This window comes from Eulemur rufifrons, chromosome 6 (genome assembly GCF_041146395.1).
Source record: "Eulemur rufifrons isolate Redbay chromosome 6, OSU_ERuf_1, whole genome shotgun sequence".
Lineage (NCBI taxonomy): Eukaryota > Metazoa > Chordata > Mammalia > Primates > Lemuridae > Eulemur > Eulemur rufifrons.
In genome coordinates this window covers 31,782,830-31,807,233 of record NC_090988.1, presented here as the reverse complement: position 1 = coordinate 31,807,233, position 24,404 = coordinate 31,782,830, and the positions used below count along the sequence as shown (strand labels likewise).

At 37.9% G+C, this 24,404-nt stretch overlaps 1 protein-coding gene across 1 annotated transcript in view; it reads left to right on the top strand.

The window, feature by feature from the left end:
• The window catches only part of ARHGAP42 (Rho GTPase activating protein 42), a 266,391-nt gene that overhangs the window by 58,438 nt on the left and 183,549 nt on the right, over positions 1-24,404 (top strand). The window contains exons 2-3 of the mRNA XM_069469030.1: positions 1,522-1,617; positions 22,702-22,763. Of these exons, the coding sequence (XP_069325131.1) occupies positions 1,522-1,617; positions 22,702-22,763 (158 nt within the window). The remainder of the gene's footprint in view (positions 1-1,521; positions 1,618-22,701; positions 22,764-24,404) is intronic.

The following is a 24,404-nucleotide window of genomic DNA, read 5'->3' as shown; positions in this document are numbered from 1 at the left end:
AGTTCCTAATGCTTGAAATAAATGCAAGAGTTCAAGTATTGGACTTCAACCCATGCAAGGGAGATACTATTAAGTGAAGTGTAGAGTGAATTCTAGAATAGTACATTTTCTTACTGGTGCCAACATCTGTGGCAGGGTATAAATGATCAGAGTAGTTCTGAGAGATGGGACCCTTGAAGTTTTCCTGATGCTGCACTGTGAAGTTGATTTATTTTTATTTAACAAATTTAAATAGTGCTTATTAAATGCCAGGCATGTTCTAAACCCTTTGCAAATATGAGCTCGTTTAATCCTCAGAATAATCCTGTAAGGTGGTTATATAGCATTGTTATTCCCTTTTTACATACAGTCATGCATTGCTTAATGACCAGGATACATTCTGAGGAATGCTTCCTTAGGTGATTTTGTCATTGTGCAAACATTGTAGAATATACTTACACAAATCTAGATGGTGCAGCCTACGACACACCTAGGCTGTATATTAATAATATGGCCTATTGCTCCTAGACTACAAACCTGTACAGCATGTAGTCACTTGAACACAATGGTAAGGATTTGTGTACCTAAACATGTCTAAACATAGAAGAGGTATAGTAAAAATGTAGTATAAATGATAAAAAGCAGTACACCTGTATAAGGGAGCTCCGTTACTGTCTTATGGGACCTCCGCGATCTAAGTGGTCTGTTCTGTGGTACGTGACTGTGTGAGGAAACAAAGGCCCAGAGGATTTAAATAATTTGCCCAATCACAGAGCAAGTACATGGTGGGGCTTGGATTTCAACCCAGGCAGCCTGGCTCCAGAGTTTACATTCTTAAACACACTGTTAGGTTGCATCCCAGGCTGTTGACTCCCAGGGATTCACTTCTTATTATTCTGGGCTTTGCTTTTTCTGCCCAGAAATAATTCTTTTTCTGGGTTTAGTCAGACTCTAGGCTTTGTTCATACTGAAGTCAGAATTGGAGAGTATATTTAGCTTGAGTCTCCTATAAAGCACAAAGTTATTCGTAAACAACCTGTCAGGTCATCTCTTACCTTCTAGATCGAAACCAATAGTTGATTGGTAAAAACACATTCGCTTTCCCTACCTTTTCCACAGTCTGTATGGAATATTATTGGTGACTCTTTCCAATCGATCATTGTCCTTTTTTCCCCCTCCACTAGCAACTTCAGTGACAGTTCTTCTTCCTCTTTTAAATAATTGGTCCGTTTATAATGAGTGAGTGGTGATTCTTTGCAAAGGTTTTGGTAAATTGGCTTCCAGATTAATCTGCACGTACCAAAACACTTTCTTAAAAGGGCAAATCCCCTTTGAGCAGAGCAGATCCAGTTTCTAAAATATTTATTTAGTAATCTCTTTAAATTTTACTTGAGTTTGTCAAATTGATATTTTTAGAAGCTTCTCGTTAATATAATGGGATGATATAACTAAAATCAAAGTTATATAATGTTGCATGTAGAAACTCTTTAGTATTTCCTGGAACCTCACCTTATGGGTTTTTTCCTTAACTTTTATTTGCAGATCTGTCTATAGCAGTACAGAAATTTTCCCAGTCACTACAAGATTTCCAGTTTGAATGCATTGGTGATGCTGAAACAGATGATGAAATTAGTATTGGTGAGTACTGATGTTCTTCAGTATTCTAAGTAATAATTTTAAAAGTCCTATTTCTGATATTTATTTCATTGAAATGAAGCAGACTCACACACCCAAATAATAAACACCTAAAATATATTCTGACTTTGATAAAACTATATGTAAGGGTGATTTGGGGTTTCTGTGGAAAAGAATATTATAAACTGTTTTTAAATTGAAGCTCTGTGGGTTTCTTCCATAAGGAAATTACTTAATCATTCTATTACTCAAGTCAGCCCAGCTTTGAATTATTCATTCAAACAAACATATATTGGACATCTATTAAGTGTACCAGGTACTTGTTTTAAGAATTATATTTTTTTCTTAATACTGATTTTTTTTTTTCTAATTTGAACTTTTGTTTATAAAGAAAAAAAAATCAGTTGTGATGTCCTAAACCAGGGTTCTTGCAGGACACAGAGCATGGCTGGGGACTAGGAGACTCAAGCCCTCATCTGACTTTGCCACAGCAGTTTAGCCATCCGACCCTGGGGAAAGCAGTCCCCTTTCTGAATCAGATGGTTTCATTGCCCATAAAATAAAGAGGTTAGGTTATGTGATCGCTGAAGTTTTATCTATGTCTGAATTTTTACTGTTTGAAGAACAAATTCACGTAGCATTCTACCCACCACCTTTTCAAGATGCCCACTTGCCAGTTTACAGATGTGAGGTCCATTTGTAGGCTGGATTAGAGAAGTGTCACTAATCAAAACAGTATATAAAATACTTGGGTACACTTTAGAGGATAATACTAAGTGTACCCACCTTCCAGGTATAGAAATATATTGTAAGTAATTAGAACAGCGATTCCCAAACTTTAATGCATGTGTGAAACACTTAGAGATCTCATTAAATACAGATTCTATTCAGTAGGTTTTGGGTAGAGTGTAAGATTCTGCATCTCTAACAGACTTGATGTCCATGCTGCTGGACCCTGGACCACACTCTGAGGAGCAGGGACTTACAATCCCCTCCATGCCTCTCCACAGTCATGGTCCTCTCCTGCCTCTGCCCTTTCTCTTTCTTCTATAGTTTTACCAGTTATGTCTATATTTCTAAATGATATATTGTATTCATTTTGAAAACCTAAGTAGCCAAGGCCTAGCTGTGAAAGGAAAGGGCAATACTATCCCCCATAAAGGAAGGCTCTCAGGAGAAGTTAAGCTGAATGAGTTTCTGATTCATTGTGTGGCTTTTGCACACCGACATTTATATGCACTCGTTCTGGGGAAATCACTGAGCAGAGTGCAGCCCTTAGACACGCTGTTTCTGTATGTGGAATTTACAGAATGTATACATCGTTAGGGTTAACGTGGCAATCTTCCGGGGAGATACATGCCAACTGGTCACTTCCTTTGATTGCTTTTTGAGGTGTGTTAGTTAATCTGAGGGAGTGTGGAAGTGGCTGGTCTCCTTCCGCCCTCAGTTCTATGATGAAAGGTGGCCCAGATGTACCTGTACCTGTCATGGGCTAAGGTATAGTTAAGGAGCCTCGGGGAAGAAAGGAGAGCCCTGCCATGTGGACCCTCAGAGGCGTGACTTCTTCCTATTCACAGGACCTGTGGCAAAGGGCAGCTGTAGTGATCACCACTAACATTTGCAACAATAGTTGTCATTTTGCTTGTCACTTCTTAACTTTTGTGTCATAAATGTCTGGTCCCCAGCATAGGTTTTTAATATACACTTAGCCAGATAAAAGCTTAGATTATATTACTAAAATACAAATATATTAGCATTATTATTTAAAAAAATAATACCTATATGTTTACATAACAATTATTTTCAGTTAGTCACAAAAGTATAAATTCCACGAAGACAGAGACCAGATCTGACTGACCGACCGACCTTTCTTTCTCTCTCTCTCTTTCTTTCTTTCTTTCTTTCTTTCTTTCTTTCTTTCTTTCTTTCTTTCTTCTTCCTTACTGTGGTTGGCCTTAGTACGTAACCCAGAGCCTGACTAGTAATAGACCCTCAGTTATATTGTTGAATAAATGACATAATTTTCCTTATAAACTTCAATTTTTTTCTGCTTATGTGCATGTGTTCTGATAGAATGATACATATAATTTGGTATTTTTTTTCTTTGGAAAGAGGATTATAACAAATACTTCTGGGTTTTCGCAAATATTATAATTTTAATGGTTTCATGACTTTATTCCATCAGGTTCAGATACATGAATTTATGCAATAATCTCTATAGTACCTTCAGGTTGCTTCTGGTTGTTACTGTTAAGAGTACAGTAGACACCTTTCTGTATATTTCTTTTAGTTACCATTAAGTTTCCTACTTAAAATACCTCTTAAAGTCACACATGCGTGTACTAACTGCAGACACAGGGTTTTTAATCACCATGCTATGTAGCCTTCTAGGCAGATGTTAGGTAATTTCCCCAGGTTGCGGTGAACTTGATATCTCAATAGTGGTCTGACTCTTTCCACTTTGGCTAAATGAAGATTGATCTGTGGCTGTTGCAGATTAGATTTGAAAGGTGTTAATTGATCAGCAGGTGAAGGCTTATAGGCAATGAATATTAAATTTGAATGCTTTAAGGGTTTTGAGAAATTATATCCCGGGTTGGAGATCAGAAGATGAATAATATTAATATACAGGGATAGATCTAATGTTGCTTGCTACTTTTAAATCTGGAGACTTAACATTTTTGTACTGGGAATCTGATTTAAATATCAATGCTTTGTTAGGAAAACTTAGAGCAAAACAATTTATAAACAAATTATTTCTGGAACAACTGATGTAAAAATATAAATGTGTTCTCATATCCTAATCATCCAATACTTTTTAACCTTTAACTGAGCCCCCAGGTACATTGTAAACAGTTACAAGTAAATTATGTAGATAATATAGACATATTAGAAGCCTTATTCTTGACATAGAGGATTGTGAGACTATCCCAAGCTGTTCTGCCAAGGGCAGTGAGTGGAGAAATGTATCCCTGAGACTAATGCACGTGGCTGGCGTGGTTGGAGCACAAGGATGATGCTTACCACCTTCACCAGCTTCAGTTCTGCACGGAAAGGTGCAAAGTTTCAGCTGTTACTACATTACCTTGTTGAAGCGCGTGTTTCAGCTGCTTTGTTATTCTCCGCTGTAGTGAAAGAGGAATGAAGTAGGGACAGCTGTGACTCTCAGTGTTGACTAATAGCCACAGCTAGTGGCCAGAGTAATTTTATTACCAATGACATCACTGCAAAATAAGATGACTTACAAAAATGGTTGTCTTTTGTGAGTGAGTCATGTCAGTGCAAAATGACTTACAAAGTCAAGACATGGGCAGCTCTCTGCGTGTAAGGTATGGTGGAGGGAATGAATAGGAGGGCAGGAGGAAGACAAATAAGACATCTGCTTTCAACGTGCTTCTGGTGGAAGAGGATGAAAAGCAGATTTTGAGCAAAGTAAGGAAAAAGAAGGTGGTGTTACTGTATCAACATAATTGCCTAATTTGTGGAAGCAGTTCTGGGAGTTTGTCTGATGCGTAGGCCTGTGTCTGGCCTGTGCATCTGCCCTACTCTTCAGCTGTCCCCTGTGCCCCCACCCTCTTGGCCTTGTGCTTGCTTGGTTTTTTGTTTTGCTTTGTTTTTTTTTGTGCCACTGACACGTTGCCGGCTTGGAGGAAGCAAAATGGGATTAGTTGTCTGGGATCCAGTGGGGAATTCCTGTGGTCCAGAGAGCCAGTCAATTGTTTACAGGACTGAAATCCTAAGCAGGACAGCGTCCTACACTCTTCTCTTAGCCCCTCTCTTTCCATCCAAGAGCAGTTAAGGATAAACAGGTTGCAGGTGAGCTTTGGCTAGTTCCCTTTCATCTTCCCTCTACAGTGCTGGATGAGTGGGAAGTAGCCTGTTAAGTCCATCCACTTAGCTTCCCACAGCTGTATTAACGTTTTAGATGGCTTAGGTTTTTTGAACTGAGTAAAGACCTTGAGTTAGGAGTATAGTGCTGGACCCTTGGAACTTGAAAATTGGTGATGGAGTGACTATATAGGTTCAATCTTCCTATCAAGTAATATATTTATAGGGTTAGACTAGATACAAAATATGCCATTATTTAACTATAATTGCACAGTAATATGTATATAAATGCAAAAACGCAGTACCCACTGAATCTGTTCTGGTATACATACATGCATGGAAGTTGATAATGTTCCAATGTGAATTATGTGCCTAGCCTTAACACCTGACTAGGGGGAAATAAAAGGCTGTCTGTGCAGAAACTAAAATCCTGTTCTTTTGAAAACACTGTTTACAGTGGTTTAGTTCAAATGGCTGGAAGTTCAAAGATATTGCAGTAAATCTGTCTAGGAGACAAGTTGTTTTCCTAGGTTAATTTAGCGTATTAGAGCACAGGATAACAAAAGGCTGTAAATCTTACTGTATCACTTCAGAATTTATATCCATCCCAAAGCTGGAGCATGAAAGTTACTCCGCTTTGTTCCTGTACTTAGTGCCTATAATTTGAAACCATTTTTAATCAAAGTCTTAAAATAAGTCTAGGTTTTAAAATTCAAATATTGTTAGTCAAGCTGACCTAGTGCCAATAAAAATGTTAGTCATGAATATGAGGCAAAGGCTAGGCGTTCTATGTAATCTTGGAAACCATTGGAAAGCCCAGTTGCGATTGTGTATAAACAGCCTGATTAGTGATATTGTGTAATGGCCGAGGCTCTCAGGAAAGTCTTTGACAATATGAGCTTTGCACTCAAGAGATTAAACATTTACCAAGAAGGAGAGTCCATTTGCTAGTAAATATTTTAGGGGTGACTTCATTGCTTTAGACACACCTAAACAAAAAATTCCTGTGGTAGAGATAGGCAACACACTACCACTAGTCCACTAAGGCAGTGGTCCCCAAGCTTTTTGGCACCAGGGACCGGTTTCATGGAAGACAATTTTTCTGTGGTTGTGTGGGGTGGGGGGACGTGGAGGCAGAGCTTAGGAGGTGATGCCAGCAATGAGGGGCGGCTGTAAATACAGATGAAGCTTCGCTGGCTCACATACCACTCACCTCCTGCTCTGAGGCCCAGTTCCTGAGTTTCATGGAAGATAATTCTTCCACAGGGGTGTATGAGGGGGGTGGCGGGGTGGGAGCTCAGGCTGTGTTGGGCTGCCCAGTTCCTAACAGGCAATGGACTGGCATCCCACCTGGGCCCAGGGGTTGGGGACTGCAGCACTAAGGTAATAGCTCTAAACTCTGAGTGGAGAAATGAGGCAATCGGGTAGTTCAGATCAAAATATATTTTATAGCAATCACCCAGCTATTAGTATTTTTGACATAACTAGTATATTGCTGTTCCCTTTACTGTTTGGAATACAGATATGCAGACATAGCAACAAGAATCGTTATGTACTTAATCATTATGTGGCATGAAGAGCTCGTTACATTTTAAAAAAATAAACTCTTATGGAAATATATGTACAAATTGTATGTGTATGCATTGGTGGATGAGAGCTAGAACCTGAACTGGGCTTTGTACATGGGTGTTGGCTGGGGTGCTCCCTACATTTTTTATTGTTTTCTGTTCTGTCTTTAGGAGAATTTGTTTAAAGGTGAGGCTAAAGGAGACAGTTTAAAATAGTGACAGTTCAAATCACAGGAGCTTTATTGTGTCTTCCTGTGCTGGCAGTGCTTTGCCTAGGTGCACATATTTGTTGTTTGATTACCTCTCAATAGCTGGGTGTGCATCGGTGAGATACAGTGGTGAAGTGACTCACCTTGTTCTAGAGACAGAAGCTGAGAGTGATTTCTCATGCCTGCTCTCAGGGTGTCAAGTAGAAGAAAATTTTCAAGGGACTCGTTGCAAAAACTTTAGTTTCTTTCCTAGAAGAGTGACTATGGGGAAAATGCATACAGTTTTTTCCAGATCCACTCTTTGAAGATGCATCCGTTAGGTAAAATGGAAAGGTAGTATTTGATCCTGTTTTTCCAATGAAAAATAGAGTATAGTCTAGGGTGGGAGGTATGGCGAAGAGTTTGCTTTGTCTATTTTGAAGGTATTCCTACATAGTTTAGAAACACTTTGAAAGATAGTAACCTGTGTTTCAGGTTAAAATCATAACTGGTATATTATAAATCCAGGAAATCCACTTTCAAGATTATTAATAATTTTAGTTTTAAAAATATCCATTTTCTTCTTCAGCTTAAATGAATAAAATGACACTATCGAGCAATTATTGAAAATGCTTCCGTGACAGTTTTCTTCAGGATTTCATTGTGAGCTGAAAATACTCATCTATACGATTTGCTGTTAATATTTGTCTAATGATATATTTTGATATATAATGTAAAGCTGTTTGTGGCCATGCAACTCTTCTTTTGCATTTCTTAGGAAAAAGTTTGTAAACCAAAGGCGATGCCATTATCAACCACAACTGAACTCTTCTAAAAGAGACCTGTAATATTTTATTAAATTCAAGGAAGCAAATTACCTTCTTCTCATTTGCTAAATCAAAAGAATATCCATCTTTTACAGACCGTCATTACAACCCACTTAAACGTGGTTATATAAAACAGGAAGTGCTTTATTAATGTGGAACATTTCTAAATGCCTAAATTGTTTATACAAATAACATTTTCTTTTGAACTCTGCAGAGGAAGCATATTTTACTTTTTAATAGCTCTCAGTTGGACAATTGAATTATTGTTTTCCATTTTTTTTTTAAACCACCCTTATTTCTGCACCCACACAGAAACCACCCACAATTAAGGATTGAAACAGCTGGGAAAGTTGCACATTTCAGGTGATCCTCTCTTAAAGAAAACATGCTACTTGAGAGATGCTTTTGTCATTAGTTTTGTATTTTAAATCACATTATTTGATTTAATTTGAAATTTTCAAAGGGTTAGATTTTGAAATTTCTGGCTTTGATGAAAAACAATAACCTGAAAACTTGTCATATCACAAGCCTGGACAAATTTGTCTTTTAACTTATTGATATACATGAATCCCCTGAAACCTCTTTTCTTTTTTTGTGATTTTTTTGTGCTAAACAAAAAGTTGTTCAGTCTTTTTCACAGAGAGCTTGCTCTGTTATCTCCTGCAGCAAATTATATGCCCTTTGAGGTCAGAAAGTTTTACGCACATTTCTATTTCTGCACAGTACTTTAGAGCTTTATTTGGAGGCTTGATAAATATTTGTTGAGTGAATAGCGCCTCCTGCAAAACCTATTTAACTTTTACAGAAACAAATCATAAGGTACATAAATAGAATTTTAGAAATGAAATAAAACAGAATTTTTAAATTTTATAAAAAATAGAATAAAAAAATTTCTTAACTTTATTAAAAAATAAAATATGTACTTATTTGTATATATCCACTTTTGTTCTTTTCAGTGTGATCTAAATTTTGAGAGGAAAATAGTTCAGATATTTACATGTATATGTAACATATATATAATTTTTGCATCTACTTTATAATTTAGAGCAAATTTCCTTTTTTTTATTTTTATTTTTTTTTGACACAGAGTCTTGCTTTGTTGCCCGGGCTAGAGTGAGTGCCGTGGGGTCAGCCTAGCTCACAGCAACCTCAAACTCCTGGGCTTAAGCAATCCTCCTGCCTCAGCCTCCCGAGTAGCTGGGACTACAGGCACACGCCACCATGCCCGGCTAATTTTTTTTTTTCTATATATATTTTAGTTGGCCAGATAATTTCTTTCTATTTTTAGTAGAGACGGGGTCTCGTTCTTGCTCAGGCTGGTCTCGAACTCCTGACCTCGAGTGATCCACCCGCCTCGGCCTCCCAGAGTGCTAGGATTACAGGCGTGAGCCACCACGCCTGGCCCTAGAGCAAATTTCTTAATATTTATAAATATTAAAATAAATTTCAAACCAGAGTTAAAATTTTTTTTCTATTCTTTAATTTATTCAGTGTTGGTTGACTACCTGTTATGTGACAAGAACTGTGCTTATGAAAAGGATAATCAAAGCTTTTGCCCTTGTGGAGTATAAAGACTAAAAGAATAAGGTAGTAACAATACCCCTCTTTTAAAATAACAGAACTTTTAAAAGAGGCTTATTTTACGGAGTGGATAGGGAAAGAAGGGGAACTTTTATGTATGGTTAATGACTTACGATCAGTCAAAAATAATCTCAGCAAACTGATTAGACAGTGGAATAAATGCTATAGCCCACCCTAACTTGGGATGCAAGAATATACAGTTGATTCTAATTATTTGCAAGTTCTTTATTTGTGAATTTATGTGCTCTCAAATTTATTGGTAACCTCCAAATCAATACTCCTGGCACTTTTATGGACTTGCGCAGGGTGACAATAAAGCTCAGCCACCCCCCCTACCCACAGACTGTATGAAGCAGGTGGAGTGGGACTGCCCTGACTTATTGAAGACTAGTAACAGGATAGGTTTTTGTTCTTCTGTAAGAGCAATATGCTAAAGTGAAAGGACAAAAGGACTACGACAGGGATTAGAGGCAGAAACCTGCTTTGTAGCTTTCTCCTGCCACTCTTTAAACCTGTCTGTGCCTGCATTTCCTGTCTGTAAAACTCATTTATTCAGTAAATACGCAAGTCTCAACTGAGCCTAAGCCACTCTGAGTGGCTTAGGTAGTTTATACTTTTACTGGGGACACCAACATTAAACAACCAGTTACAGCTAAGTCCAAATTGTGTTGAATGCTGTAAAAGCAAAATATGTTGTGGTAAGAAGAAACATATTCAGGATAGACCAGGCCTAGCTGGGTGCCTGTTGGCAAACATCAGGCACCAGAAAAGTAAGTGGTGGCCTCTGTGGGTGTTAAGTGCATAGTTTGTGCTTCTGTTAATTGGAAAAAGGTCAATGGTCATTTGTCATTTCTCAAAGTTCAGCCTGTGGCCCTGTTTGGTATTTTTCGGGTTTGCTTTGTGAGGTTTATCCGCAAACAGTATAGTTTATACTGTGCTGTGTATTGTGACACAGTTGTTTTCTTGGAGTGGAATAGTTTATACAATCTTTCTGTCTGGGAGCTACAGCTCTCTAGTTCTAGGATCATTTTCTTACCTCCTTTATGTACATGTAGGGCTAAGGAGGAACAATGTGAGCTGTTTTTTGTTTGTTTGAGTGAACAGAAAAATGCTACTTCTGTTTTAGAAATATTGGCCTGGTTCCCTAGAATTCCAAATTGAGTATATTGAGTAGGAAGAGACCTTGGCGAGCATGGGAGCCAATGTTGTCATTTTCCTTTACACCCAGAGGTGAAATGATTTTCTGAATTCAGGCAGGTTCTAGAAGTTTGATCACCACCGCCTGGGACATGAACTTTGACTTTGGGTTTACTTCATTGGTTCAGTAAATGTGTATTGAGCACCTAGGATCTGTCAGGTACCATGTTGGGTGCTGAGGACACATAAGTATGCCAAATGGAAAAAAACTCCTCCCCAGTGGGGTTTGCTTACTTGCCAGAGGAGTTAGATGATAAAACACAGAAGATCATTATATTAACTTAGGCTGGGATATGTGCTATAAAGATACAAAAAGAGTGGAAATTATTTAAATTTTTTTCTATAATACTTTTAAAATATAGGTATCTGTCATTTCAAGATATTAGAGTTACAGCAAATTGCCTATAACACAAACATTGTTTTATCTTCCATTCCCTGTGTAATAAAATTTACACGACCCCATAGATATTGACCCATTTCTGGATGTGTTTGAAACTGCTTGGTGCAAAAGGAGTAAATACTTCTGGGACATGCTGACTGTACCAGCACTAGATTTCTTCTGAAGTATTTAGAACATTGGAGAATTTTCCCAGTTCTCTGTTCTTCTTTCTGCTCTGGGTTTCTTTTATTGTGTGAGCATACTTAGTCTGATTATGCACTTGCATTTTCATTGCCTTGATATTTGCCATATTGAAGAAAGCCTAGGATGTTATACGCTCTTAGCTGGAGTGTAAGGATTGAGAGCCAAAGAATATTATAGAAGGTTTTGCTGTGTAGCCTAGAGTTTAATTTGCAGGTTCTTGGGAGACACTGAAGGATTTTGATTGAAGTTGCCCTTTAGAAGGTTTACTCTGGCATCTGTGTATATGATGAGTTATAGCATGGAAGTCTTTGCCAGTTCACAGTGAGTCAGAGATTACCCTCATCATCAAATTCTTTAGGGACCAAAAGAACACTTTTCTAAATGTGAATGAAACAATAAAAATATAGTTTCAATTTAGACATAAAATGTTTGGACCAGAAAGGCAATGGGCCTGGAGATTGTGTCTGCAATAAGTAAGCTAGGAGGCAGGACATGGACACCCAGAAATTAATAGAACTCATTGGGAAAAAACAAGGACAAACATATGAGCAATATGAAGAAGAGATTTAGGGGGGGGAAAAAAGGAAAAGGAATATAGGAGAAGTTAGAAAACAGGAATAGAGTTGAATAATAGGCCTAAAAAAGAGTAAAAGAAACATTTGCCTTGGATAGTTATCTAGGACTATGTGTCCCAAAAAAATAAAAGTGCTAATTTGGAGTCGTTTCTTTGTCAAGGATAGAATTCAGGATAGTTGCTGAATCATGATTCAGGGGCCGTAAAGAGAAGAGCTTTGGAGTCATGCTTGATTCTTGGGACTCGGAGTTAGTGTCTCTGAGGGCTGAGAGTACTATTTCTGCCGTTGAAATACAGATGAGCTTCAAGCAAGGAAGTAGAGATGATCCTTACAAATCTTCTTAAAATAAACACTGTTTCCTACTTAAATGTAGTTTGAACCTTTAGTTCCCCACACAAAAAATGCATTTTATTTTATTCTCCAAGTTAGGAGTTGCCAGACTGCCTAGCATCAGAATCAACTGTGGGGAGCCTTAAAAAATTAAATTCCTGGGCTCCAGCCCAGACCTGAACTAAGGTGGACTTCCCTGGGTGGGGGCCCTAGGAGCTGTTAACTTTATGGAGATGTTTGGTATCTGATGCAGCCTGCGCAAAACCACTACTTTAAACAGTAAACTTGTGGCTTATGCACAGTTGGGGAGGGTGCTGTTTTAGTCTGTGCCGGAGGTGTAGACTTTTTGCATCATCAGATCCCTCAGGCTCAGGGTTGTGCCAATGGAGCCATCAAAGCTGTAGATGCTATGTGTTTGTAGGGAAACCTCATCATTTCTTGACACTCTGTCCTTCACAGCCTGAGAAAAGGTTTTGTTTTAAGCATATGTCCTTAGAATAAGAGATGATTTTCGTGGGCCAGTGTACATGCTGTGGAGATTCCCCAAGGGATGAAAAAAAAAATCAGCTTTTCAAATTAAAATGATATTCAAGGTGTGACCTAGTTTATGCTGATGTAGACTTTGGATTGTATAGAATTCTCTACTAGTAATAAGTGTCTTCTGACTGCAGAGAATCTCAGCGGTAATTTAGTACATGTGAACATGAATCAAATCTTCTTGTGCACTTAGCTTACAAAATATAAGGGGGGCAAAAAATAACTTACGATGTAATCAGTATAACACTAAGGAGAACGTGTTGAGTGCTTTAGGTATACGAGGGACAAAAGTGCTGTGAGAGAATCAAAGCTGGAGAAGGAAGGGACTTCCAGGTGGGGACATCAGAAGTTGCCCGATTAGAGCAGGTTATCTGAACTAGGTCCTAATGGTTAGGTAAGATGCAGCTTAGGAAATACAGGTAAAGGAGAAACATGGAAATGGAAAGTTACAGGAATGTGTAGTAGTTTGAAAGTGTAACATTCGAGATTAGAAATTGTAGCATCTTAGACTAAGACACTTGGAGATGTACCTTTTGGCCATCTCATAGAGGCCATTTGCAGTATGGAGTTTGGACTTTATTTAATCATTCAAGGATTTTAAGTTGGACAACGACATGATCAAGGTTGACCTCTAGGAATTTTGCTCTGGCATGAATATGTATGATGAGTTAGAGCCACAGAAGCTGGAAAACTAATGTTCTATTGCAGCAAAGATGAAGTGAGATCCTTACATGGCTATGTAAGAAGGGTAGAGGAGAGAAATCGGCATTTGGTGATTGGATGTGTGGAAGGAAGGACTGAAGATAATTAGTGACTGAAGTTACTAGGAAAATGGTGTTTTGAACATATTTATGTGTTCTTCTGTGGCCAGGGTATCTAGGAGTGGAACAGAATTGTGAATTAAGTTTTGACAGATGTTATGTTTGAGATTCATACAAAATCCCTAGTATAAATTCCGGGGAGCTACTTTAATTTGTTAAATTTAGCATGGTGAGTTGGAGCTGTGGGGCTATGCCTCGAGTAGTAGGAAAGTGTATTGATTTCAGGTGAGCTAATTTGGGTTCAAAGTTGAGCTCTGCAGGTCATTAGTTCTGATTGTGCTTGTTATTTAACCCGTATACTTCAATTTCCCTATCTGAAAAATTCAGAGACTGGTGATTTGGGTATTTTACATGTGACTTTCTCATAAGATACTGTGAACATTAAAGAGCTTTGCACGGTGCTAGCACCTGTATTAAATAAATCTCTTCCTCCTCCCCTACCCCTGCGTCTTCCTGCTCCTTGTACCTCATTAGGAATAATAGGACCCTTGCTTGGAGTTAGTTTATAAGGCAAGGGGAAGGAGAAAAACAGCTTTGTGAGAAGGAAGAATCCTAATGGAAATAACTGAGAGGGAGGGGGAAGAGAGAGAGAGGAGAGAGGAGATTAGAAACTTAGTGGGGAGTCGTTAGCTTTTGAGAGGAAGAGGGTTTCTTTTCCGAGACAGAAGGCAAGTTGAAGAGAATGAATAGAGATAGTGTCCATCAGAGGGTCTTGAACTTCTCTCACAGGAGCAGGAGGCCAGGCCATCTGGTAAGAGTGAGGGGAAGTTTGGGGCTGGGTTCTTGAGAAAAGAAGAAAATTCTTTTTAGATAGCCACTGTGGGAAATAAGATTAGGAATAAACTAGAGTTGAATGAAAGGATTGCCAAAGAGCAAAAGCAAAGGGGTTAGATAGTTTGAACTTTTAGCGTCTTTGTGGGTGTGCGAATTACAGAGGAGAGGTCACTGGAGGTCGAGAGGTTGTGGAAAAGAGCCCTGGGCAAGGAAGCGGATGTTGAAGCTTCCCTGGGGTGGTGGCAGGGGGCTTGGGTGCAGAGGCGCATGGACGCATGGACGGGTGCTGCAGCCTGTGGAATGTGAAGGAGTGCGGGGAGGGCCGTTTCTGATGGCAGGGAGGGTGGGGGGAGCGGGAGGTGTAAGTGGTTGCTTGTCAGCAACAGATTCCTGATTGTTCCCCTTCAGTCAGGATACTTGGCGCCTGATTACCCTTTGAGCACAAACAGCTCGGGACTGTTTGCCTTTAAAGATGATAAGTCTGTTCCTTCCCTCCTGTAATGTAGCAGGGTGTAGGCTGGCACTACTTTTTTTGTTTTTTTTTTTTTTTCTCTTGGCAATAATAGTTTGCTGGAAGAGAACAGACTTTGGAATCAAACAGTGAAAATTAAATACCTACTTCTGTACTTACTACCTCTGGGATCATGGGGCAAGCTTTCAAGCTGATGGATCCTCCTTTTCTCCCACCTCCTCCAGTACCTCATATTCCTGTGTGGGCATTAAATGAGATAGTATTTGTAACATTGCTACCTCTTGGTAGAGGAGCTCCCAAATGGGAGGATTCTCACATTTGGGAAAGTGGTTTCTGATCTGGGGGTTGGTTTGGCTTTGGGGAACAGATTAAACATCACTAAAATAAAATGAGGCAACATCAGAATTGCACAATTCTTCATTTCATTAGCACATTAGTGTGTGCTTAGAGAACAAAATATGTGACTTGCAGACTATGTTACACACGACACTGCATTAACAAAATCTCAGTGACAGGTTCTGTCAAGAATTCAGATGAAATTCATTTGTAGTAATAAGAGTGGAATGAAGTTTAAGGAAAAAACAGCTCGAATCAAGTTTTTGAACTGTGTGAAATTGAAAGGGGGTCCTTTTTATATTTGCATGTATACATTTGCCAAAATTTGGTCTTTTGTGAAATACATATATAACGTGTATATAAGCCCAGTATGTATATATTAGTATACATACCTGAACTCTCAAACTACCTTGTAGTTTGGCAGTTTCAGAGCAAATATTACTTAGAGGTCCTATGCTAGTTCAGGAAAAGTATATTAAGGAAAAACCATTAGATACATAGCCTGAAATTATTTCTGTACATTCACTGAGACTTTTACCCTGGAGTCATGGTAATTCTACTCAGTTTTCATCCGTAATCCTAACAGTCTGGAGCAGTAGTAGCAGCTCTCTCTTATAGGGCAAGTTTCTGGCTTCCAGAAGGTGTCTTTCCTTTTTTGAGTCCTGCCGTTACGACAGTGACGGTACAAGAAACCAGACTGAGTACCTAGTTAGACCAGAAGAGAGTGAAAGATTAAAGATTCAGGCACAGGTTCTGGATCCCAGCCCAAATGTGCTTTGGCAGGCAGTGCTGGGACCCACGTTGACAGGCCAGATTAAAGTATGGCACAGGTTAGTGCCTGGGGACCCATGAATTGTCAGAACCCAGGGATGGAGGGAGGCTTTGGGAACAGCAGTTGAGAATTTAAAAGGAGACTAGATTATAGGACATAACCTCTGCCAAGAGTCTGGGTAGTATGGTTAAAGGATAAACAGGAACGAAAGCATAAAGAAATCCTTTGGAAGCAAGCCAGTGGATTCCAAAGTAGGAGTTCCTTACCTGTGCCCTGTTCAGAGTCTGGATTGGCGTCTAGAGCTGGAGGAACCACCGGCACAGGTGATGGTAGTAGACAAGTGCAGTGGCAGAGACGAGGCTGTCTCTCACTCTATGCAAAGAACCTGGTCAACTTGATAAAAATTTTATTACCATTTTCCTTTGTAGACTGTGCATTTCTTACTGTGTTTTTAATACTTAACTAGGAAACGATGCTATAATATTAAACAGCTTTTTATTACTAAAATAATGTCTCATAAGCTCTTCTAACTTGGTATATCTCATATTTGCCTAAACCAAGTTCCCCTGAATGCATTGCTACGCTAGGATGCGTTGATGGAATATAAAAGAAGAATTTAAACGCAAGTTTTCAGGAACTTGTTTTCAAGATAATCTGTTTTTGATTGGTGATTGGCAATTAAAAAAAAAAAAAAGTCTGACCACAAGGAGGACATTGTGGAGGACCAGCCTTAGTTACTTCGAAGATAACTAACTCCCATGTGTTTCTCATATGAGACTTTAGCTACCAAGGGGCTGTGGAGTATTAGAAGAGAGATGAGTGCCTCTTGGTACTAGGGTGTATTTGCGTGACCTGCCAGCATTCATCATTGAGCCTGTGACTTTTTTCCGTTGATTTAGGAAGCAATTTATTGGCTTTGCAACTAAGCATTCATGGAACTTGAAGCCACAAATGGAGTGGAAAAATCTTATTTGATGTTGTGGCTCCCAGAAAATAACTAGAATTTGCGGTTACACATAATGCCAGTATTGCAGAGAGCGGATGGCCGATCGGTGGGGGTATTAGTTGCTACCAAAGATATCACATATCTGGTGGGAGAGCTGGTGTCACTTTTAATACCACTCAGTCTGTTCCACCGACATGCTATTTATTATTCAGGCATACCACAAGCTGATTGTGCCTCTTGCCTTGTTCACGGGTGAGATTGTTCCTCAGTCAAAACTTTCTGTTGGGTACTGCAATCACTATGCTACCTTTGATCTTTTAAGTATTCACAAGAATTAGAACTCTCTCTGTGGGAGTTCCTGGCATGAACTGCTGGTGATGTGATGCCCCTTAGATAGTTTCATGCTTTTATAGTGTGATGCTGGGTGTCACTTGGCTGTGTATGTTGATCCTACTCTTATTTTTCTTGGTGTGGCCAGATCTAGAAGGATATGACCAAGTCACTGTTCTGGCTCCTATCCAAGTGTTAATGTTTTAGTGCCTGTCTCCTACTCTTGATGAAAAGTCAATCCAGAAGGATACTAAGAAAGGGCTTGACAGAAAAGTAAGGTTATTGCTGGGGCATCATTTGGACTTACAAAATGTAATTGCATTGGTGGAATCTGGCTTTTATAGACTTTTACAGATTTTCATGTTTTTCTTGAGATTTAACAAAGTCTACATCCTTACTGCTGACCCAGTTCTCTGTGATAGCTTATTTGAAGGTCACTCTAATAAAGTTGATTATAAAGTGCTGTTGACATAATTGTATAACTGAATTTGTGTACTTTTGATTGGGTATGTATTTATGCTATTTAAGTTTAAGGACAGACTTTTGGAAGAAATTTTTAACACAGCATTGTCTGATTATGATATAAATGTTGGTTGGATGCAAGAGACATACTTTCTTAATTCTCACTGCAGTTGCAAAACACGTAAAACCCAAGCTGAGCTATTGTTGAAACATTTGATAGCATAATGCCTAGTATTTAAGATAGTGAAATTATGTCAACAATGAGTAAGGACTAGTTGTTTTGATTCGTTCTCATCCTTACTTTCAGATGCTAAACAGGTTTTCCAGTCAAAAATAGTAAGGTAAATTTAAGCCTGCTGAAAGGATCAAGCTATGAAATATTTTAGACAGTTCACGAATGTTTCAGAATTTATGATATTGGCAAATCTAGAAGCCATTATCATACTTCATCGCTGTCTAGGTATGATTCAACTGCTGTCTTTTTGAATGTTTATACTCTCAGGACCTGTCATAAATACACTTGAATACTAGATTTTTTTTTTTTGTTCCAAAAGTGTTTTTTTCAATATTATGTTGTAGAGATAAGAAGGAAGCCTATAGCAATATTCTTGACCTCAATAATTTGTTGGAAAGTTAAAATTTATATATGAAACTATATTTTGTTTGCTCCCCAGTAAGCTTGTACTCCAGATGGACAGGAAAGGGAGAGATTATTGTTGATGAATATAGTCAGGAAAGTTTCACGCAGGTGGCAGGAATTTAGATAGCTAACATAATTTTCCAAAGTGGCCTATCCTTTTCATAGTCTTTCATGAATCCTAGAACAAGAGTTGGTGTGATTTCTCCTTGTAAAGCAAATTGACTGTGGGAATGTATTGTTGAACTCATGAATTCATTAACGATCATCTGTTGAAAGTCCACTGTGTACTAGGTATTGTTTTTTGAATATGACTAAATCTAGCTCTTGTCATAAAACAGATATGGTCAAAATCAGTAATTGCAGGACCATCTGTCATATTAGATGTTACTCTAGACCACCCCAAATGAGATAATAAAGTAGTTATTTACATAAATATTAATATTGATAAATAAAATATGAAACATTACAACTAATTGTTTATACCTGGGTATTAGAAATTTGCATGTAATAAAAGAATCTTTTCAGATTTTTCTTCGGTAGAGTCTTAGAAGAAATGCCTCAACCATTCATACAAAATCAACAGCTGTTCTGTATAAAGCACTGTGATGGGTTGTGCTGGGGTGAGAGTGGTTATTTTGTATATGCTTTGTGCCCAAGATCTGGCATGGAATAGACTCCCCAGGGTTTTCATGGTCTCTTAAGGCATTTGTGGGTCTTGTGCACTAGAAATTCTAACCCTGGCCTCTCATCTCCAGGGAGCTGCTAGGGCAGTTCGGACATGCCTGGCTTGTGTGGGAGGTTCCTTTTAGACTGAGGGTGGGGAAGGCCAGAAAGTGACTGGAGATCCCTACCAGCCTGTTCTCTTAAAATCCAATTTATGTGATAATACCAAGAATTCATTCATATTAATACCTGCTGTATGGTATTGTTAATTCCTGTTTAAGAAAACACAGAAAGATCTGTTATGTTATGCCTAGTAAACTATTATTGCAATACTTTTACATCATTATAAATAAAAAGATTTAGAGGAAAACTTTAGGTATGGAATTAAGTTAGTAGGCCACTGTTAATAATTCATAAAATGAGTAGTGTTCCCAGCTTTTTACTTTTTATAGAACAAATGACAGACATGAATGCTTCATTTGAACCAAGAAATATATACTTTTATGGAACTGAGACTATAAAATTTAAAGAGAACAATCTTAGTTTTTTTTTTTTTTTTTTTTTTTGAAGTCCTTTCCCTGAAAAATCAACAAAAGAAAAAAGAGGGAACAAACTTTATTGTCAAATTCGAGTCAGTCCCAGAAAACTGCTGGAGGGAGAGTAGTTTTTGTTGTGGGGAACCAGACACGCAATTGTTTTGCATGTTAAAATTATTCTTCTCAGACATTCCCATTATAATCAACTATTATCTTACTGAGTCTATAAATAGTATTTAGATGGGAAACAGACCAGAAAACCATTCAAGTAAAATAGAAAACAGCATCGTTAATTTTTGGACACAGAGGTAGAACAGCAACAGGAAAACCTGAGTTTTCTTACTTGTAACCAAAATTTGACTTAAGGCAATTTCACAATTTATTCTTGAAGTAGTAGGTACTTTGGGGAAGCCTGAGACTTTAGCAATCATCATAGGCATGGGAAATACCGCTTGGGCTGTTGATCATTTTCTGGGCTGACCAAGGGGAAGGTTCTAGTGTATTCCTGCCAATCTACAGTCAAATTATATTTTCATTTATTCCAAAATAGCTGTCGACAGGCTTCTTTGTACTAGTTATTTATTTACCCTTTCGTAACATTTTATAACATGTACTCTATGCCCTCCTAGGGTTTAGGCTAGTAGGAAAAGAAGGCATTTGTAGCATGTTTTATTTTTCATTATTTGTTTTAAAAGTTACAGATTTTACTAGGTTTAAAAAACTGGCAATCTCCTATCTTGCCAGTCCCCACACTAATTTTAATTCCACAGAAAGACCACTTGGAACATTTAGTCATTTCTTCTAATTTTTTCAGGACCATGATTATCCTATTGTTTCGTTTTGTTTCGTTTCCTTTTTTTTTTTTTTTTTTTAGTTCTCACCATTTGGTTTCATACTATTGTCATATACTTCATCCTGTCTTACACAATCCTTTCTCCTTCTCTCAGTAGAGTTAAAACTTAATTTTGGCAAAATCAGTTTTTAATGTTGATATTATAGTGACTTTGTACATATTACTTACAACTAAGCTACTTAGTTTATTATGGTCATGTTATTTGTATAACTTTGTTTTCCCAGGAGTTAATAATTGGCTTGGAATTTTCTTTCTTTTTTTTTTTTTTTTTTCTTTTTTTCGTACTTATCGCTGCATTCAAGCAGCCCAAACTGACTTACCTCTTAGCTTCTTTCTCTATAGGCATGTTAACATTGCCTTCTATCATCCAAAGTTTTGTTGATTTCTTTAAGCTTACCAACAGAGAGCTTCAGTGGGCATAGTAGATACTTGGAAGGATGATGATGATGGGCCAGGCGGGTGGCTCATGCCTGTAACCCTAGCACTCTGGGAGGCTGAGGTGGGAGGATGGCTTGAGGTCAGGAGTTTGAGACCAGCCGGAGCAAGAGCGAGACCCCATCTCTACTAAAAATAGAAAAAATTAGCCGGGCATGGTGGTGCACACCTGTAGTCCCAGCTACTTGGGAAGCCAAGGCAGGAGGATCACTTGAGACCAGGAGTTGGGGGTTGTGGTGAGCTATGATCATGCCACTACACTCTAGCTGGGGTGACAGAGCAACACTCTGTCTCCAAAACAAAACAAAATATAATATGCTATTACACACTCCAATTAAAATCTTCTTTAGATTTATAAATAATTTTCTGATCAACTTACTGTTGTGAAAACTGGGATGTATTATAGCATCAATGTCAGTATTTTTGAAAAAATTAAACTCGTTTTTCTAATCTTTAAGAAAAGTTATATTTACTCTAAGTCTATTAATGTGTTTATCAGATTAACCCGAGTCTCCCAGGTAATCCTTTGATTTCTGTTATGGTAACTGAATAAATGTGATGTAATCACAGGGATAGCATTTCACACCAGCTTGACTGGCGTAAGCCAGTAGCTCTGAAAAGAGGAACACAAAATCCTAGATGGGGATTTTTAATTCCTGAATGGAAAACATTTTTACTCTTCCTTAACGAGTTCTGTTGATGAGACTCCTGATTTGTTTTCCCTACTTTCCTGCCGTTACTGTCAGCTTTATGCCAGACTTACAGAGTTCTGATCTCGCACGGTGTTTTCAGTATTACTACGTACGGGTAAAGGAAGTGACTGGGAGCATAATGAATAAGGACACAGAAGGGAAGGTTTAGAACTGAAATAAAAATAAATTTTGCATTCACTTTGTCATTTTTGTGACCCGAACGTTCTGACTTTGGTTAATAATTCATATTAAGTATTAGGTGTGAAACTTGATGTAGATGAATTAGTCTTTCACAATTGGCATTTGGAACTATGCATCTTTAAAGAATATGGTATTGTAACTCCCCATTAATTCATATACTTATTTTGGGTTCTCCTAGTGTTTCTGAATACTCGATTCTTTCCCATTCCAACTGAGATGATTATCCTTGTCTAATTCCTCCTAAAGGCCTAACAGTGTGGGTGTAGATAGTTTTCTAAAGCAGAGCTTCTCAACTTTAATATGCGTACAGATCACCAAGGAATCTTGTTTAAAATGCAGATTCTGGGGTGGGGCCTGAGAGTCTGCATTTCTAACAAGCTCACAAGATGCTGGGGTTGCTGTTCCTTCTGGCCACACTGAATTGAATAGCAAAAGTGTAATATACCTTGGATGTGGGAGTAAAGTTGACCCTGTCAGAATATAGAATCTATATTCAAATATCTGTGACTCTTGAACTTCTAGAAGTCAGTGGGAGACTTCGCATTACTGGCTACTACTAAGTACATCAAATAGTGCTAGATTTATTGCTTCTTATAGACTTAAAAATATTTTACTATTTCTAGGTCATTGCTTACAAATGATTTCAATACTATGTATTGTGTATGTTTTATATATGAAATATATAAACTATATTTCTGCTAGTGCCTTTGAAGAAAAAATACTATTCTTGGTACCCTCTAAACTTCAATTTGTAACGTGCAAACAAACCTGTAGCTGTTAGTCATTAGGATCCTATTGTATATTGTTTTATGGTTATGTAAGCATAAAACCACAGAATATACTATATACAAATTAATAACTAGCTTCATTGTAACGTTTGTTTTTTTGTAAGTAGATATTAGCAATGTAAAAGATTAATGGCTTTTCTTTTTTTTAATAGCTCAGTCTCTAAAAGAATTTGCAAGGCTCCTTATTGCAGTAGAAGAAGAAAGGAGAAGACTGGTAAGTCTACTCAGTGTTTCTTAAGAATATGGCTTTGTTTGGATATATTAAAAAGAAAGAATAGATCCCTTGATTTAGATAGTTATGTAAGACTTTATGACTTGATATGTCTCCAAATGTTACATGTATTTGGGAAAAGATTCCTGGGTATAATTATCAAATACTGCTAATAAGATAATTATTTGCTCTAATTATTTCATTTGTTCAGCAGATGTAAATGACCTTTATTTTGCTTGCCATTTAATTGTTCTGAGAATTAAAAATATCGAATAAACTGTCATTAAGAAACCCATTCTAATTCAGCAAACACCTAGATGTTGTGCCAACCTCAGTGTTATAATAAAGACACATTTCAAACATTAAAGGCAGTTTGTGGAAGGAGATACTAACTTGTCAGGGTGTTACCAGGAGCCTTTCCTGAAAAGGTGACATTTGAGTTGGGTCCTGAAGGCTGGGAGGATTTTGCTAGTCTGAGCAGAATGGGGAAAGCATTCTAGATTGATGGATTAATTTATGCAAAAGTATTAGAGCACATTATTGGTAAAATACTAATCCATTCAAAAATATAATTTTGTACCTATTGTATTCAAATTTCTGTGATGGTCCCTGTCTATGACCCAGTATGTTCATCTGTAATATGGGAAAAATAGTAGTATGTACTCCACAGGATTGCTGTAAAGAATTTATATTAATAGCAGCACCTGCCACATAGTAAATACATATTGATGGTGATTATGATGCTGAAGGTCAGTTATCATGAGGGTTACAGACTTATTTAAATATATTTCATTTCATTGGCTTCACCATCCAGTTAGGTTATTATATACACACATACAGGCATACCTCGTTTCTTTGTGCTTCACTTTATTGTGCTTTGCACATACTGTATTTTTTTTTTTTTTTTTACAAGTTAAGAGTTTGTGGCAACCCTGCTTCAAGCAAGTCTGTCGGCACCATTTTTCTAACAGTATGTGCTCACTTTGTGTCTCTGTGTCACATTTTGGTAATTGTCACAATGTTTCAACCTTTTTCATTAATATTTGTTGTGGGGATCTTTGGTGTTACTGTTATGTTTTGGCATGCCACAAACTGCACCCATATAAGATGGTGAACATGATTAATGTTGTGTGTGTTCTGACTCCTCCACCGACTGGCTGTTCCCTTGTCTATCCCTCTCCTTGGGCCTCCCTATTCCCTGAGACACAATAATATTAAAATTAAGCCAATTAATCACCACAGAGTGTCTTCTAAGTGTTCAAGTGAAAGGAAGAGTCACCTGTCTGTCACTTTAAATCAAAAGCTATAAATGATTCAGCTTAATGAGGAAGCCATGGCAACAGCCCAGATAGGCCAAGAGCTAGGTCTCTTGTGCCAAATAGTTAGCCAAGTTGTGAATGCAAAGGAAAATATCTGGAAGGAAATCTAAAGTGTTACTCCAGTAAACACACACTTGATAAGAAAGGGAAACAGCCCGTTACTCACATGGAGAAAGTTTTAGTGGTCTGGATGGAAGATCAAACCAGCCATGACATTCCTTGAAGCCAAAGCCTAATCCATGGCAAGGCTCTATTGCCATGGCAAGACCCAATTCTATGAGGCCTGAGAAGGGTGAGAAAGCTACAGAAGTAAAGTTTGAACCTA